Genomic DNA, 19,717 nt, shown 5'->3' on the forward strand with positions numbered 1-19,717 from the left:
ATACTGATAATCCTGACTAGGATTTTCACTAATTAAAAAAGACATATACTTGGAGTGCCACTGGTTATTTTGATACATTACCAGATTGTATATTGTTTAATGTAACACAATGAACATCTGAGCCATTTATAATTGTTAAGGTATTTTGAAAAATGATTAGGACAAATGAAAACCACTGTTTTATTATGCCCTTTTTAATATATTATTCACAAGTTAGAAATAAAACTGACCATTTCATTACCAATCACTTTAAGAAGAAAAAGATAAAAGGATGCGGAGGATAAGGAAGAGGATAAGGAAAGAGAAGGTGGAGGAGGCAGAATAAAAGGAGAAAGGAGGAAGTATATATGTCTCTCTGTCTCTGTCTGTCTCTGTCTCTGTCTCTGTCTCTTTCTCTCTCTCTCTCTCTCACACACACACAAACTCAAGAAAAGTCATCTGTCAGGCTACTCATAAAAGCAATGCTTATAGGGAGAGGAAGAGAGAACTTACAAGGAGAGCAAGAGAAAGCATGGTGCAGAGGTATGTTAACTGGACTTTAGACAAAGCTATCTGTGTTGGTTTATATCTTACCAAGAATAATTGGTTTAAAATTTGTGCAGGCCTAAAAAAATTCCTCTCCTCTTGATCTCTGAGAAACCCACTTAAGATTACTTTCTATGATTTTTAGGTTCAGTATGGACACAAGACCAGAGTAGTCTTGTTTGACTATCCTTTAGACTTTCAAAAACAGCTACACTAGGAAACAGAGACTAACTTTTAAAGACAATATATACTTTTAAATAGTGAACCTCTTCTTGTAAGAAGCTAAATGATGAGAAGATTTGAAAAACATATTCTCTGCTTCTCTAGAAAAAGAAACAATTTCATTTTTTTGGTTGCATTGGCAGAATTTCATTTATAACAGGAATATACTGACACTGAGAATTAAGTCTAGCAGATACCCACTAGAATCCCCTAAAATGTAGACCGTGTAGGCAGAAACCACTTACCCAAGACCCTCCTCAAGGCCCCAGTGACTTCCTTATTCCGCAGACTGTAAATGAGTGGGTTTAGAGCTGGGGTCACGACAGTGTAGAAAACAGAGAGGATGTTCTCTTGTTTGGGACTAAGATAGAAACTGGGTAGGACATACATAACTGTGAGAGCCCCATAGTACAGACCAACTACTGTTAAGTGGGAAGAACAGGTGACAAGGGCTTTCTTCCTTCCTTCATTTGAAGGCTTATTGAGCACTGTGAAAAGAATTAATATGTAGGAAGTCAGGATTGCAGTAAGTGAGGGAATTAGGAAGGCTACACCCATCATATAAACCATGAGTTCATATTTGGAGGTGTCTGCACAAGCCAGCTTCAGCAATGGAGGGATCTCACAATATAGATGTCTGATCTTCCGGGATTTGCAGAAGGGATATTGCATTGTGTGGATGGTATGTCCTAGAGCACTCAGGAATCCTAGGATCCATGATGTGGCTACTCCAAGCCAGCAGATGCTTGGCCTCATGAAAACCATATAGTTCAGAGGATGACAAATGGCCACATATCTGTCATAGGCCATGAAGGCCAGAAGGAGGTCTTCTGCACCACCAAGTGTCAGTGCCAGGAACATCTGCAAGGCACAACCCTTTAATGAGATGGTGTTGTCTTTGAGCAGAAAATCCATGATTGCCTTGGGAATAATAATAGATGTGAGAAAGAAGTCTATGAGTGAGAGCTGCCCAAGTAGATGGTACATGGGTATGTGGAGCTGTCCATCCATGTTGATGACCAGGAGCAGCAGCCCATTGCTGGCCAAAGCCAACATGTACAGGGCTGTGATTACAGCACAGAGCAGTTCAGGAGAGCCACTATCATCCAGAATCCCGACCAAGATGAAAGAACCTCCCAAGGTGGAGTTCCACCACTCCATTCTTTGTCATTTCTTTAGTATTCAAAATAAAATGCTTCAATACTATTTTGCTAATAAGGTTTCTGCTTTAGTAACATCAGAGTTCACTTAGGATGCCCGACAGGACTCCAGTAAAAATGACATCTTTCCCATTAGTGAATATCTTTGCTTCTTGTTTTCCAATATTTAGGTTTCAATATGTAGGTTTTAAGTTTGAATTGATAATTATAACTTGATGAAAGATTTATCTAAGTGGAGATCACATACTGCAGTAATAATTTTAAAATAGGTTATAACCTGGTGAAAAAATTATACAAGATATAACATGACGAAGTATTTCTTTAGAAAGACTAAATTATCTCTTTATTATGATTCATAAAATAACCCATCATTTTTGGTATAAATTTGGTAAATAGTTTTAACATTCCAGTTTTCTTTATGAATTATCATATTTAAGACATTAACTGATATAGAGGTTTTAATAAATTACTTTCATTGCTTGTCCATATTTTTGTTTTTTATTATTCTTTCTTTTCTTTTCTTTTTTTCTTATGTTTTCTTTAAAAAGGGTTTCTCTGTGCAAAACTGACTGTTTTGGAACTGACTCTGTAGCCCAGGTGGGTCTCAAAACCACAGGCGGACATTACCTCTGCCTCTCAAGTGCTGGCATTAAAGGTGTGTGCTGCTCTTTCTATACAGTCCAAGGTGGACAAAGAACATCTTGCTTCAACTGTCTCAGAGCTGGCATTTTAAGCGTGCACCAAACTGTCTAGCTCATTTTCTATACTCTGTAAGTCCACATTTGTTCATAGTTAGTCTACTGGATGAAAGCAAGATTGTCTACCATAACTACCTATTTTAAAGCCTCACATTGTCCATGAGCCTAAAATCTGCATCTATATAGAAAATTAAGTTTGAGAAAATATTGGGGTTTACTGTTTAACCCTCAAGATCAATTTGAAAAAATTTTAAAAACAGATTATTATACATAATGTGCCTGCAAAGACACAGAAATAAACTATTTCTGCCTTTCATATAAAACCAGTTCTGTTTATGCTTAGATGATATGGCAAAATTCCACAAAGGAGTAAGTATTCTGTTCTGTAATCTGTCCAAACAATTCCATCTTAATCCAGTCATTGATCCTAATGCTCATTATTTCTCCCATAAGTACAGAACATTTACACTAGATATAAGGAAAATAGGTAGGCAAGCTTCCTTTTTAGGAAGCTGGTATTGTAGTATGGCACCAAAAGCCATGGAGAAGCTAGTATGGGGAGGCTTCTAAGATTGAAAAGAGCCTTGCTGCACGGCATGGAACAGGACAGATGAAGCCAACCCAGAGCATGAAGTCCTAGAGAACGTGAAAATGAAACATCTTGTGTAAGTCATGTAGCTACATCTTGGCATATTTATATTAATATTTCAAGTCTTCATTATCTTATCTTGAGGCAATTACTATTTTGAGAATTAAAAGATATGAGAATGTGGAACAAGTTTCACATTAAATCAGGTAGTCCTTTGGGGGCATTCATCTATCTTACAGATATTATCAGAAACCAGGGACATCTACAGGGTCTAATGGTCTATGCTGAGGTTCCTTCCTGGAAGGTATTGTTCAAGTCTAGACTATGATGTGGAATCAATTGGTCCTAATGATACTCTTTTCATGTTCAAAAATCAAAAGTAGATATACTGGCAAAGTCATGAATTTAAAGCACTAGAAAGCCTGAGAAATGTCAGTTTATCACCTTAAGTATTACTCTGGACTCTTTCTTGACTCAAAATACTTAAAAGTTACACAGATGTCTTTAAAGGAGATAAAATTTCCTACCTTGGGTGGTAGGAATCCTAGCTGCCTGGATCCTGGCTTCACATTGGATTGTTTGTCAACTGAGGATATTTAATCACAAACATGGAGGGGAGATGTGGTTCCTTCAAAAGTTTGGGATTTAAGTTTTCCTACACTGGTACAGTATAGTATGAACCCATCTTGTCAGGTGTAAAGGATGTGTTATTAACTCCTTTCGTCTGCAAACATCTCTGGAAATGAACATGGGGTCAGCCAAGCAGCTAACAGATTTTGGTTAGTGTCAAATGCAGCAACAAAATGTCTCTCCTGTTCTCACACCTGAGCAGAATTACTAGAAACAGTCAACTGAAACAACTTACATGGAGTGAGCCAGATGCTGTAGCTTCCTATTAGTCTTCAGACTGTTCTTGTGTATCACACGGAGGTTACCATGTTTCTGCTGTCAATATCAAAGTCGTGGTTAAGGAAGTAGAAAACTTGATCAAAAGCTCAAAGGTCCCTGTCTAGTGGTATTAATTATCCCTGGGGCCTTGTTTTCTATTCCCAAGAACCTATTTCTTCATCATTCTATGCATAGATTAGATGGACTTATATCTTATCTCAAATGACCTCCTTGAAAATATTTGTCTCAAAACAATTAATGAGTCCTCTTGGGTGTATTTTCTGGCTTGCCTTTCCTGAAGTCTTTTGTTACTAAATGAGCTCTGAGGCTCTAGGTTTCTCTTTCCCTTGAATATAGGGTCCAGTTTCTTTACCCTCCCATCTGATGAGATTAAGGACACAAATTCCAAGACCTCTCCAGACTGCATAGTTTTTATGTAGTTCTAAATGAAAAGTAGTGACTGAATAGAACCACAAATGTCCCTTTTTGATCATCCTTCTATTCTTGAACCTAATGTCCTCTTCTCAGTATTTGTGGAATGCTACTTTCCTTATTTTGTTTCAATTCAGCATAGCTTCTCTAGGTAGTTGCAGATGTGGGATATTTGCATTGTCTTCTGGTAATCCAGTGTGGTTTCTGTATGTGTTCATATCTTGGTGCCATGAGTTATGGCTAGAGAAAGAGTTACGTTTTCTTTTTATTAGGCATGAAAATAGAAAGAAATCCATTCAGTATTAGAGTTATGGAAAGTCAACATTAATAAAAATCAATTAAGTGCTTTCAGAGACAAATATCCACTATATAAACACATATAGATGAGAATAGCCTATCATTGACAGTAAGTAATAGGACAATGGAGATAAGTCTTAAAATGCTTAGAAAATAGAACTACAAACCTAAGGAGTGGGTAATGGTGTGAGTTATGTAGATGTAGTACTTCCATATAATTTCTCCAAAAACATGTTTACATCATCAATCCTACAGATGTGTGACCCCTATAGGATACAATAACCATCCTGGCAAGCCATGCCTACTCATGCAATAATTGAACAATGTCTTTAGAGTAGCCAACCATTTTCTGATTGGATTTAAAGCCCATATCACAAATTGAAATCAGTCTCTGTCACTAAAATCATAGCCAAGAATCTGTGGCTAGATAGGTCACAGTCCCTAGGGTAAAACTTAATATACTATACTATAAATGAGCAGAGTATTAGACCAATTACCAGGGATTTGTCATTATACCCATAGTTTCTCATCAGAGAAGTTTTTATTTGTAGTTGATGACAACACACAGACTAAAAATGGTCAAGGGACAAAAAATAAGAGACTACAGAGTTGTCATTCCTAAAGGAAACACTTCTATCCCATACCTTCTTCCAAAGCTCTGGTATCATTGTGGAAGAAAGTTTAGAATGATTATTAGAACCAGAAGTAGATCTCCATAAGGAAATAGTGTTTCCTGGAATCAGTAGGGAAGTAGTACATGTGGGTTTGCAGCAGTTGAGGTAGCATATGCAGGGCTTGGTCAAGATCAAGACAGACAAAATCTAAACATGGGGAGGGGAGTTAGGTATGAAGCTCCAGTACTAGCTAGGTACCTATTGGTAATTTATGACTGCTGGGAAATATAGAGTCAGTTTTCATCAAGGGTATGACCTTTGCTGGGTTGACCATACTATATGGGAAGGCAACACATTTAGGTGTATGTCACAAATACCAACCATATTTGATGGGTTTTGTGTGGAAGAGGGAGAAGTGATGGATTTGGGAGTAACAGAGAGAGGGAGAATATATGATATATTGTTCAAAATTATTAAACAACTTACAAAAATTAAAGTGCTAACAAAAATGATAAAGAAAAATATTTTTTTGTGTGTTTTAAATTCTTTATGTTTAAGATGTGACTCATACACTCTTATGCTGAAAGGCCAAGGAGAGTCTGGAAAATATGGCCAGTATTCAATCTTTTTTTTTATATATATATATTTTATTATTATTAACTTGAGTATTTCTTATATACATTTAGAGTGTTATTCCCTTTCCCGGTTTCCGGGCAAACATCCCCCTCCCCCCTCCCCTTCCTTATGGGTGTTCCCCTCCCAACCCTCCCCCCCTTGCTTCCCTCTCCCCAACAGTCTAGTTCACTGGGGTTCAGTCTTAGCAGGACCCAGGGCTTCCCCTTCCACTGGTGCTCTTACTAGGATATTCATTGCTACCTATGAGGTCAGAGTCCAGGGTCAGTCCATGTATAGTCTTTAGGTAGTGGCTTAGTCCCTGGAAGCTCTGGTTGCTTGGCATTGTTGTACATATGGGGTCTCAAGCCCTTCAAGCTCTTCAGTTCTTTCTCTGATTCCTTCAATGGGGGTCCTGTTCTCAGTTCAGTGGTTTCCTGCTGGCATACGCCTCTGTATTTGCTGTATTCTGGCTGTGTCTCTCAGGGCGATATGCATTCACTTTTTTGATCATCCGTCTTGAGTTTCATTTGTTCTAGGCATCTAGGTAATTCGAGCATTTGGGCTAATAGCCACTTATCAATGAGTACATACCATGTATGTCTTTCTGTGATTAGGTTAGCTCACTCAGGATGATATTTTCCAGTTCAACCATTTGCCTACGAATTTCATAAAGTCATTGTTTTTGATAGCTGAGTAATATTCCATTGTGTAGATGTACCACATTTTCTGTATCCATTCCTCTGTTGAAGGGCATCTGGGTTCTTTCCAGCTTCTGGCTATTATAAATAAGGCTGCTATGAACATAGTGGAGCACATGTCTTTTTTATATGTTGGGGCATCTTTTGGGTATATGCCCAGGAGAGGTATAGCTGGATCCTCAGGCAGTTCAATGTCCAATTTTCTGAGGAACCTCCAGACTGATTTCCAGAATGGTTGTAGCAGTCTGCAACCCCACCAACAATGGAGGAGTGTTCCCCTTTCTCCACATCCTCGCCAGCATTTGCTGTCACCTGAGTTTTTGATCTTAGCCATTCTCACTGGTGTGAGGTGAAATCTCAGGGTTGTTTTGATTTGCATTTCCCTTATGACTAACGATGTTGAACATTTCTTTAGGTGAAGAAAAATATTTTAATTGTGAAAAATTATTCTTTGAAAATTTTATAAATGTATTCAAGAAAACACATATCCTCAATTTCCTTTCTCCATCTCCTCATAGATTACCACAATATACCATGTTTTCTTTTTTATCAACCTTTAAAACCAAATAGTGCTATCCCTATGTACATGAGTATGTGGTTATCCAATGGACGTGAGAATCCTACCAGTTTCCACATCTTCAAAGAAGAATTATTGTCCTACCTTTATAAGTTATCAAATGGCAAGAAACTTCTTAGTGAGAGGTAAGAACTCCTTGCCCTTCTAGGCTTGAATTTTGGGTGAGTTGGTATTTTTGCAATTTTGTTCAAGAACTATCATTTCTGAAAGTCCATGCGTACATGCTGTACTGTGTCCAGAGGACTGCATTTCACAGCCCACTCCCTATTCATTGGCTCTTACATTCTTTTATTCTCCTTATCCAGAATGTCCCCTGAGTATTGTTATTGAGGTTAATAAAGAGGTTCCATTTAGAGCTGAGCACTCATTATCACCTTTGATCAGTCCTTTGACCACTTATTCTCTACATTGACTTATGCCTTCTGTGAAAAGTAACTTCTATGATCAAAGCTGAGGACAACCCAAGTCTATGACTGTACACACAAATGTTGAGAAGGCAATTTCACAATATAATTATGGTTTGAAATAGTAATACTAAGTTCTACCCTAGGGACTCTTCCCTCTGCAGATATGAACATTAGATCATGTTTAGAGTATCATGTCTGCATGAATTAACAATCTGTGGGTCAGAACTCAAAATCATAGAATGGTTTGTCACTCACAGTCATAACCCTAATGGACCTATGATGTCTTTCCTCACATGTCAGTATTATAGTATCCATAGTCCAACAGTAGGTAAGACCATTTATGGTTTTTCTCCATCCTGAACTCTTCTTTATATAGTCTACTACTCTCTAGACAGTATTGGAGATATTTTTGATCTGTTTGAGACTTTTCTGTGTTGTTCAGTCAGCATTCATGGTTTCTTCAGCAATATATATTATTATATAATTTCCAGTGAGTAACAAAGAGCAAGAGAAGTGGCCTGCACTAATTTGGAGATCTTTGAACCCTACTGACCAATAATTTGTGGGAAGGTATTCCAGGCCTGGCACTATGATTTTAATGACAATTTTCTCCCGAGAACAACACCGATGATTTCTATGGAATCTTCTGCTCCTGAGATTCTCTCTTCTATCTTTTGTATCCTGTTGGTGATGCTTGTATCTACGGCTCCTTGTCTCTTTCTTTGGTATTCTATATCCAGGATTGTCTCCCCTTGTGCTTTCTTTATTGCTTCTATTTCCATTTTTAATTCCTTCACCTGTTTGATTGTGTTTTCCTGTAATTCTTTCAGGGATTTTTGTGATTCCTCTCTGTAGGCTTCTCCTTGTTTATTTATGATTTTGTGCGTTTCTCTAAGGGAGTTCTTTTTGTCTTTCTTGAAGTCCTCCATCATTATAAACAAAAGGGATTTAAAAACAAGATTTTGCTTTTCTGGGGTGTTTGGATATTCAGTGTTTGCTTTGGTGGGAGAATTGGGCTCCGATGATGCCATGTAGTCTTGGTTTCTGTTGCTTGGATTCTTGCACTTGCCTCTCACCATCAGGTTGTCTCTGGTGTTACCTTGTTCTGCTATTTCTGACAGTGGCTAGACCATTCTATAGTCCTGTGTGTTAGGAGTGCTGTAGACCTGTTTTCCTGTTTTCTTTTAGCCGTTTATGGGAACAGAGTGTTCTTCTTTCAGGCCTGTAGTCTTTCCTGTCTACTGGTTTTCAGCTGTTCCTGTTGGCATGTATCCTGAGTCCACCAGGCAGATCACTTGGAGCAGAAAAGTTGGTCTTATGTCTGCTCTTGGGGCTGGATATGGAAGCAAAGTTAAGAGCAGCGACTTAAGGAATGGCCATTCAGAGCCTGACTCTCATGTGGCCCATATATATATACAGCCACCAAAACTCGATAAGATTAATGTAGCAAGAAAATGCACACTGAAATGTACCAGATACAGATCTTTCCTGAGAGACACATCCAGAGCATTCCAATACAGAGGTCAATGCTAGCAGCAAACCACTGATCTGAGAATAGAACCCCATTGGGGTGAATTAGAGGAAGTATTGAAAGAGTTGAAGGAGCTTGCAACACCATAAAAACAACAATGCGAACCATCCAAAGTTTCCAGGGACAAAACCACTACCGAAAGACTGTACATGAACTGACCCAGGGCTCCAACTGCATATGTAGCAGAGAATAGTCTTGTTGGGACATCAGGGGAAGTGGAAGCCCTTGGTCATGCTAAAGTCAGACCCCCAATGCAGAGGAATATGTGGGGCAATATGTGGGATATATAGAGGGAATACCTTTATGGGGGAGGGGGAGGAGGAGGGGAGGGAATGGGGACTTATTGTCAGGAAACCGGGAAGGGGAATAACCTTTGAAATGTAAATAAATCAATATACCTAATAAAAAATTAAAAAAAGAATCAGCAAAACCAGGAGCTGTTTTTTGTTGAGAAAATAATAAAATATTAAAAACCCTGAAAGTGTTCTAATAACTAGTAATCACATATTCAAAAATGTGATTGTAGAGAGGCAGACACGCCTGCGAAACCAGAAGAGACTGCTCTCTGCACACATTACTGATTCCAGAGGAAAACACCAAAATCCATCTGGAACCCTGGTGCACGGAGGCTCCCGGAAGGGGCGGCACAGATCTTCCTGGTTGCTGCCACTGCGGAGAGCCAGTGGGCAGCACCCCGTGAGCGAACTTGAGCCTCGGGACCACAGGTAAGACCAACTTTTCTGCTGCAAGTGACCTGCCAGGTGAACTCAAGGCACAGGTCCACAGGAACAGCTGAAGACCTGTAGAGAGGAAAAACTACACGCCCGAAAGCAGAACACTCTGTCCCCATAACTGACTGAAAGAGAGGGAAACAGGTCTACAGCACTCCTGACACACAGGCCTATAGGACAGTTTAGCCACTGTCAGAAATAGCAGAACAAAGTAACACTAGAGATAATCTGATGGCGAGAGGCAAGCACAGGAACCCAAGCAACAGAAACCAAGAATACATGACATCATCGGAGCCCAATTCTCCCATCAAAACAAACATGGAATATCCAAACACACCAGAAAAGCAAGATCTAGATTCAAAATCATATTTGACCATGATGCTGGAGGACTTCAAGAAAGACGTGAAGAACTCCCTTAGAGAACAAGTAGAAGCCTACAGAGAGGAATCGCAAAAATGCCTGAAAGAATTCCAGGAAAACATAAATAAACAAGTAGAAGCCCATAGACAGGAGACACAAAAATCCCTGAAAGAATTCCAGGAAAACACAATCAAACAGTTGAAGGAATTAAAAATGGAAATAGAAGCAATCAAGAAAAACACATGGAAACAACCCTGGATATAGAAAACCAAAAGAAGAGACAAGGAGCTGTAGATACAAGCTTCACCAACAGAATACAAGAGATGGAAGAGAGAATCTCAGGAGCAGAAGATTCCATAGAAATCATTGACTCAACTGTCAAAGATATTGTAAAGCGGAAAAAGCTACTGGTCCAAAACATACAGGAAATCCAGGACTCAATGAGAAGATCAAACCTAAGGATAATAGGTATAGAAGAGAGTGAAGACTCCCAGCTCAAAGGACCAGTAAAAATCTTCAACAAAATCATAGAAGAAAACTTCCCTAACCTAAAAAAAGAGATACCCATAGGCATACAAGAAGCCTACAGAACTCCAAATAGATTGGACCAGAAAAGAAACACCTCCCGTCACATAATAGTCAAAACACCAAATGCACAAAATAAAGAAAGAATATTAAAAGCAGTAAGGGAAAAATGTCAAGTAACATATAAAGGCAGACCTATCAGAATCACACCAGACTTTTCGCCAGAAACTATGAAGGCCAGAAGATCCTGGACTGATGTCATACAGACCCTAAGAGAACACAAATGCCAGCCCAGGCTACTGTATCCTGCAAAACTCTCAATTAACATAGATGGAGAAACCAAGATATTCCATGACAAAACCAAATTTACACAATATCTTTCTACAAATCCAGCACTACAAAGGATAATAAATGGTAAAGCCCAACATAAGGAGGCAAGCTATACCCAAGAAGAGGCAAGAAACTAATCATCTTGGCAACAAAACAAAGAGAAGAAAAGCACACAAACATAACACATCCAAATATGAATATAACAGGAAGCAATAATCACTATTCCTTAATATCTCTCAACATCAATGGCCTCAACTCCCCAATAAAAAGACATAGATTAACAAACTGGATATGCAACGAGGACCCTGCATTCGGCTGCCTACAGGAAACACACCTCAGAGACAAAGACAGACACTACCTCAGAGTGAAAGGCTGGAAAACAACTTTCCAAGCAAATGGTCGGAAGAAGCAAGCTGGAGTAGCCATTCTAATATCAAATAAAGTCAATTTTCAACTAAAAGTCATCAAAAAACATAAGGAAGGACACTTTATATTCATCAAAGGAAAAATCCACCAAGATGAACTCTCAATCCTAAATATCTATGCCCCAAATACAAGGGCACCTACATACATAAAAGAAACCTTACTAAAGCTCAAAACACACATTGCACCTCACACAATAATAGTAGGAGATTTCAACACTCCACACTCATCAATGGACAGATCATGGAAACAGAAATTAAACAGAGACGTAGACAGACAAAGAGAAGTCATGAGCCAAATGGACTTAACGGATATTTATAGAACGTTCTACCCTAATGCAAAAGGATATACCTTCTTCTCAGCTCCTCATGGTACTTTCTCCAAAATTGACCATATAATTGGTCAAAAAACGGGCCTCAACAGGTACAGAAAGATAGAAATAATCCCATGCGTGCTATCGGACCACCACGGCCTAAAACTGGTCTTCAATAACAATAAGGGAAGAATGCCCACATATATGTGGAAATTGAACAATGCTCTACTCAATGATAACCTGGTCAAGGAAGAAATAAAGAAAGAAATTAAAAACTTTTTAGAATTTAATGAAAATGAAGGTACAACATACCCAAACTTATGGGACACAATGAAAGCTGTGCTAAGAGAAAAACTCATAGCGCTGAGTGCCTGCAGAAAGAAACAAGAAAGAGCATATGTCAGCAGCTTGACAGCACACCTAAAAGCTCTAGAACAAAAAGAAGCAAATACACCCAGGAGGAGTAGAAGGCAGGAAATAATCAAACTCAGAGCTGAAATCAACCAAGTAGAAACAAAAAGGACCATACAAAGAATCAACAGAACCAAAAGTTGGTTCTTTGAGAAAATCAACAAGATAGATAAACCCTTAGCCAGACTAACGAGAGGACACAGAGAGTGTGTCCAAATTAACAAAATCAGAAATGAAAAGGGAGACATAACTACAGATTCAGAGGAAATTCAAAAAATCATTAGATCTTACTATAAAAGCCTATATTCAACAAACTTGAAAATCTGCAGGAAATGGACAATTTCCTAGACAGATACCAGGTACCGAAGTTAAATCAGGAACAGATAAACCAGTTAAACAACCCCATAACTCCTAACGAAATAGAAGCAGTCATTAAAGGTCTCCCAACCAAAAAGAGCCCAGGTCCAGACGGGTTTAGTGCAGAATTCTATCAGACCTTCATAGAAGACCTCATACCAATATTATCCAAACTATTCCACAAAATTGAAACAGATGGAGCACTACCGAACTCCTTCTATGAAGCCACAATTACTCTTATACCTAAACCACACAAAGACCCAACAAAGAAAGAGAACTTCAGACCAATTTCCCTTATGAACATCGACGCAAAAATACTCAACAAAATTCTGGCAAACCGAATCCAAGAGCACATCAAAACAATCATCCACCATGATCAAGTAGGCTTCATTCCAGGCATGCAGGGATGGTTTAATATACGGAAAACCATCAACGTGATCCATTATATAAACAAACTGAAAGAACAAAACCACATGATCATTTCATTAGATGCTGAGAAAGCATTTGACAAAATTCAACACCCCTTCATGATAAAAGTCCTGGAAAGAATAGGAATTCAAGGCCCATACCTAAACATAGTAAAAGCCATATACAGCAAACCAGTGGCTAACATTAAACTAAATGGAGAGAAACTTGAAGCAATCCCACTAAAATCAGGGACTAGACAAGGCTGCCCACTCTCTCCCTACTTATTCAATATAGTTCTTGAAGTTCTAGCCAGAGCAACAATCAGACAACAAAAAAAGAGGTCAAGGGATACAGATCGGAAAAGAAGAAGTCAAAATATCACTATTTGCAGATGATATGATAGTATATTTCAGTGATCCCAAAAGTTCCACCAGAGAACTACTAAAGCTGATAAACAACTTCAGCAAAGTGGCTGGGTATAAAATTAACTCAAATTAATCAGTAGCCTTTCTTACCCAAAAGGTAGACAAGCCAATAAAGAAATTAGGGAAACGACACCCTTCACAATAGCCCCAAATAATATAAAGTACCTCTGTGTGACTTTAACCAAGCAAGTGAAAGATTTGTACAACAAGAACTTCAAGACTCTGAAGAAAGAAATTGAAGAAGACATCAGAAGATGGAAAGATCTCCCATGCTCATGGATTGGCAGGATTAATATAGTAAAAATGGCCATTTTACCAAAAGCAATCTACAGATTCAATGCAATCCACATCAAAATACCAATCCAATTCTTCAAAGAGTTAGACAGAACAATTTGCAAATTCATCTGGAATAACAAAAAACCCATGATAGCTAAAACTATCCTCAACAATAAAAGGACTTCAGGGGGAATCACTATCCCTGAACTCAAGCAGTATTACAGAGCAATAGTGATAAAAACTGCATGGTATTGGTACAGAGACAGACAGATAGACCAATGGAATACAATTGAAGACCCAGAAATGAACCCACACACCTATGGTCACTTGATATTTGACAAAGGAGCCAAAACCATCCATCGGAAAAAAGATAGCATTTTCAGCAAATGGTGCTGGTTCAACTTGAGGTCAACATGTAGAAGAATGCAGATCGATCCATGCTTATCACCCTGTACAATGCTTAAGTCCAAGTGGATCAAGGACCTCCACATCAAACCAGACACACTCAAACTAATAGAAGAAAAACTAGGGAAGCATCTGGAACACATGGGCACTGGAAAAAATTTCCTGAACAAAACACCAATGGCTTATGCTCTAAGATCAAGAATCGACAAATGGGATCTCATAAAACTGCAAAGCTTCTGTAAGGCAAAGGACACTGTGGTTAGGACAAAACGGCAACCAACAGATTGGGAAAAGATCTTTACCAATCCTACAACAGATAGAGGCCTTATATCCAAAATATACAAAGAACTCAAAAAGTTAGACCATGCAGGGACAAAATAACCCTATTAAAAATGGGGTTCAGAGCTAAACAAAAAATTCACAGCTGAGGAATGCGAATGCTGAAAACACCTAAAAAATGTTCAACATCTTTAGTCATAAGGGAAATGCAAATCAAAACAACCCTGAGATTTCACCTCACACCAGTGAGAATGGCTAAGATCAAAAACTCAGGTGACAGCAGATGCTGGCGAGGATGTGGAGAAAGAGGAACACTCCTCCATTTTTGGTGGGGTTGCAGACTGGTACAACCATTCTGGAAATCATTCTGGAGGTTCCTCAGAAAATTGGACATTGAACTGCCTGAGGATCCAGCTATACCTCTCTTGGGCATATACCCAAAAGATGCCCCAACATATAAAAAAGACACGTGCTCCACTCTGTTCATCGCAGCCTTATTTATAATAGCCAGAAGCTGGAAAGAACCCAGATGCCCTTCAACAGAGGAATGGATACAGAAAATGTGGTACATCTACACAATGGAATATTACTCAGCTATCAAAAACAACGACTTAATGAAATTCGTAGGCAAATGTTTGGAACTGGAAAAATATCATCCTGGTGAGGTAAACCCAATCACAGAAAGACATACATGGTATGCACTCATTGATAAGTGGCTATTAGCCCAAATGCTTGAATTACCCTAGATGCCTAGAACAAATGAAACTCAAGGCGGATGATCAAAATGTGAATGCTTCACTCCTTCTTTAAAAAGGGAACAAGAATACCCTTGGCAGGGAAGAGAGAGGCAAAGATTAAAACAGAGACTGAAGGAAGGCCCATTCATAGCCTGCCCCACATGTGGCCCATACATATACAGCCACCCAATTAGACAAGATGGATGAAGCAAAGAATTGCAGACCGACAGGAGCCGGATGTAGATTGATCCTGAGAGACACAGCCAGAATACAGCAAATACAGAGGCGAATGCCAGCAGCAAACCACTGAACTGAGAATAGGACCCCTGTTGACGGAATCAGAGAAAGAACTGGAAGAGCTTGAAGGGGCTTGAGACCCCATATGTACAACAATGGCAAGCAACCAGAGCTTCCAGGGACTAAGCCACTACCTAAAGACTATACATGGACTGACCCTGGACTCTGACCTCATAGGTAGCAATGAATATCCTAGTAAGAGCACCAGTGGAAGGGGAAACCCTGGGTCCTGCTAAGACTGAACCCCCAGTGAACCAGACTGTTGGGGGGAGGGCGGCAATGGGGTGAGGGTGGGGAGGGGAACACCCATAAGGAAGGGGAGGGGGGAAGTGGATGTTTGCCCGGAAACCGGGAAAGGGAATAACACTCGAAATGTATATAAGAAATACTCAAGTTAATAAAAAAAAAATTGTGAAATATGTTTGTAAAAAAAAAAAAAATTGAAAAAAAAAAAAAAAAAAAAAAAAAAAAAAAAAAAAAAAAAAAAAAAAAAAAAAAAAAAAAAAAAAAAAAAAAAACACCGCCACCACCACCAATAGTTTAAAAGCACCAATCACCACATGGGGAATAGAGGTGCAAGATCATCTACAAACAGAATACAAAATCCTCCCTTTACTGCTAGATTCATGTCAAGTGTATTCTTTTTTTCCAAAATTATTTGGTGGTATGTGCTGACTGTATATTTACTCTAAAAATCTTACTTTTATATTCTTGGTTACTGTTGACCACCACAATATAGCCAATTAGAATTTTGAAAATATTTAGTTTCTAGCTTTAATGTTTTGTGGGTATTCCCTTGGTAACTCCTATAGAGTCAATATTGAAAACAAAGAACCAAGATATGGCTTTGTTACACTGGGATTAGCTTTTCCATGAGGAGGAGAATTGAAGGCCAGAGAATAGAAAGAATTGATCCAGTCTGTAGGTTCCTCTTGGGTGGTAGGCCTGGGTAGATGTTCCCTTGTCCATAGTGTCACCATATGCCACATTGGGAGACAATGACTTTAGAGTAATTGCTGTTTTTCAATCTGTTATTTGAGACACTTAGGCTGTAGGCACAAATGTCATGATTTCATTTTATGAGAGGGAATCTATCCTCTGTAATGTGAGACATGAAGAGGAGTGAGAAGTTTTGGATGGGCCTGTTCCTATATCTTCTGGTCAGTATTTCACCCCTACATGTTCTTATCCTGTACTGAAGCTAGAATGCAATATTTTCACTGGATTCTGTGTTTTATCCAAGGCAAAGCATTTAACTTGAGTCAGGTAGTGCTCTCTTACACAAAGATAACAATTATCCTTATTAGCACAAACATTATAATTTAACCCATTCTACCTAAGTATTCAGATCAATCTCCACATCTGGTTTCTACCAGCATAGTAAAAGCAAAGTGAGCCCTCCCAGTGTTATGTCCTTTAAATAACAAGGTAATTTAGGCATAATGTTTACATACATTGTGTAAAGTTACTCTTGTGTTATTTAAATACTGGTTTCTCTGCCCTCATATCTTGTTTCAATCCTGACATGTCATTGTAATGCTTATACCAAGAATCTCCTGTCTTAAGTTTGTGTAAACAATTCTTACCATTTATAGACAGAAGCGACAATGTGGAGAGTGGGTGTGACGGCAGCCACCCAAGATGGCGCCTGGACTGCAGCTAAATCTCATGACTAGCACCTGACTTCCTCACAATTTATTCTCTGCCTTGTCAATAAATACAGATCACACAGTGGTTAGGCAGAATAGGGTGGGATATCTGCCAACCTGAGGAAGGAGGGAAGGAGAGAGGGAGATTCTGATCAGAGTATGGAGGATTTGGAGCCGTGAGCAAGGGGTTCAGAGAGAGAGGTCATAGAAACATGTCAGAAGCCTAAAGACCCAGGTCAATGATAATATGCAACTATCATGCAATAGGGCTGGTAAGTACACAGATTAGCATAGAAAGTAAAGGTACATCTTTTAACCACTCAGTTATTGAGGTGCAGTTTTAAATAAATTTCAATTTCTCTGTGTAGTTATTGGAGACTAGCAAAAGGTAAAAAATTACAACTGCCAATTTACTTGACTATTTACAGTTATATTAAGAATAGATCAGTTACAGTGTATTGTCAGATGTTTTCTCTATTTCAAAGGCTCAGGAGATGACCAATGGGGAAAATATTTGTCCTGTTAAGTTTCCATAGTATAAGATTATACATGCATTAAACTTAACAATTAACAAAAGGGAAATTTTAGTTACATGTTAGTCAAAAGTTTTCTATTATTTATTTTCAATAATAAACAAATGAAAGACAATTCTTTCTTAATACTGATTTTAAAGGATCATTGTTCAAAGAGTGTCCATTTTCCCATGCACTTTTTACAATAGCTTTCTTTTCTTCATTTGAGTGGAGTGAGTCCCACTTCTTTCAGTCTTCTGAGCTGCAGTTACAGTGGTTTCAGGAAGAAACCCTCTCTGGCCAGTTCCTATATGATCACTTCCAAACTTTTAAAATTTATTTATTTACACCAAATCAAGTTTCTTCTCCTTCCTCTCCTCCCACTCCCTCCCTTTCTCTTTCCCTCTTCCCATCCCACATCCCTCTTCTTAGAGAAGGGGAGGCCTCCCTGGGCTCCTGGCTAAACTTGGAGGGTAGGGCCCAGAATGTGTGATGTCTTCTTGATCCGTCTTACTCTCATTGGTTTAGGTGCTTTTGGTGTATTACTCTAGAACTCTGAGGATCTGAGCCCTATAGTGACAAATTACAAGCACATGACCACATGAGCACTTGAAAGAGTGGGTAGAGTGGAGAATCAGGATTGAGCCAGAGTAGTAAGGTCCAATAACTCAGTGTCAATCCTGTTTAAAGATAAATGGAAGACAAACTGATATTAGCTAATGTATCTGAGTTTTTCTTGAATCTTACTAAGTCTCACAAGAGGCACAAAAAATGGAGATTAGAGCACTCACAGGAGCTACAGGGCATCCTTTCTAATGGAGTACCACTCAGCTATTAAAAACAATGACTTCCTGGAATTCTTACACAAATGGACAGAACTAGGAAATATCATCCTGAGTGAAGTAGCCCAATCACAAAAACCACTGTTACTATTAAGTGTATATTAACCCAAAACCTGGGATTACCCAAGATACAGTCTACAGACCACAACATGGAGCTCAAGAAGAAGGACTACCAAAATGTGACTGCTTTAGTCCTTCTTAGAAGGGGGTACAAAATATTCATAGGAGGAGATATGGAGACAAAGTTTGGAGCAGAGACTGAAGGAATGGCCATTCAGAGCCTGCCTCACTTTGAGATACATTCAGACACTAAACCCAGACAATATTGCTGATGCCAAGAAGTGCATGCTGACAGGAGCCTGACTTAATTCTCTCCTGAGAGACTCTGCAAGAGCATGACAAATACAGAGACAAATGCTCATAGCCCACCATAGAATTGAGAACAGGGTCCCCATGGGAGGAGTTAGAGAAAGGATTGAAGGAGCTGAAGGGGTTTGCAACTCCATAAGAACAGCAATACCAACCAACTAGAGTTCCCAGGTACTAAACCACCATGCATGGTTCAGTACACATAGACTGACCCATGGCTCCAGCTGCATATGTAGCAGAGGGTGGCCTTTTGGACACCAATGGGAGGAGAAGTGCTTGGTCCTGCCAAGGCTGGATCCCCCAATGTAGGGGACCATCAGAGTGCAGAGGAAGGAAGAGGTGGGAAGTTGGGTAGGGGAACACCCTCATAGAAGAAGGGGATGGGATAGGGGGTTTATGGATGGGAAACAGGAAAATGGAATAACAACTGAAATGTAAATAAAAATATCCAATAAAAAAGAAAAAGTGCTATACATACAGGAGTGGTATGACAAATGACATGCCTAGAGGATTCATTAAAATCCAGTTTCTGTGAGCAGCATTTACTGGGAAGGTCATGTGGTTTGGGAGGATGTCACTGTCAAACCTCCCTCAGGACAAAGCTTGGGGTTCATTGTTGCCCAAGGGATGATGAAACTAGGCTATTCTTGGTATTCTTTAAGCAGTCCTGTCCATACCACATCCTCTTTTTAAAATTTTCACAGTGCTGTTTTTATACCATAGACACCTACAGGTGAGAAGATATGAGAATTTGAGGATATGATTTAAAGTAATTCAGATCTGTTTACTGTCTTGATGATTAGCTGTTTTGAGTT

General features: G+C 39.0%; 1 protein-coding gene and 1 long non-coding RNA gene across 2 annotated transcripts in view; one reads left to right on the forward strand and one right to left on the reverse strand.

The window, feature by feature from the left end:
- LOC116894152 overlaps positions 1–19,717 on the forward strand; it is a 35,539-nt gene that overhangs the window by 14,544 nt on the left and 1,278 nt on the right. The window lies entirely within an intron of this gene.
- On the reverse strand, positions 958–1,908 carry LOC116894151 (olfactory receptor 2AG1-like). Its single transcript, XM_032895870.1, has one exon. The coding sequence runs from the start codon at positions 1,906–1,908 to the stop codon at positions 958–960; it is 951 nt and encodes a 316-aa protein (XP_032751761.1).

Source organism: Rattus rattus, chromosome 2 (genome assembly GCF_011064425.1).
Source record: "Rattus rattus isolate New Zealand chromosome 2, Rrattus_CSIRO_v1, whole genome shotgun sequence".
NCBI classification, from domain to species: domain Eukaryota; kingdom Metazoa; phylum Chordata; class Mammalia; order Rodentia; family Muridae; genus Rattus; species Rattus rattus.

Bases quoted from the DNA above. Each gene is read 5' to 3' on its own strand.
- LOC116894151 (XM_032895870.1), bottom strand. From the start codon at position 1,908: ATGGAGTGGTGGAACTCCACCTTGGGAGGTTCTTTCATCTTGGTCGGG.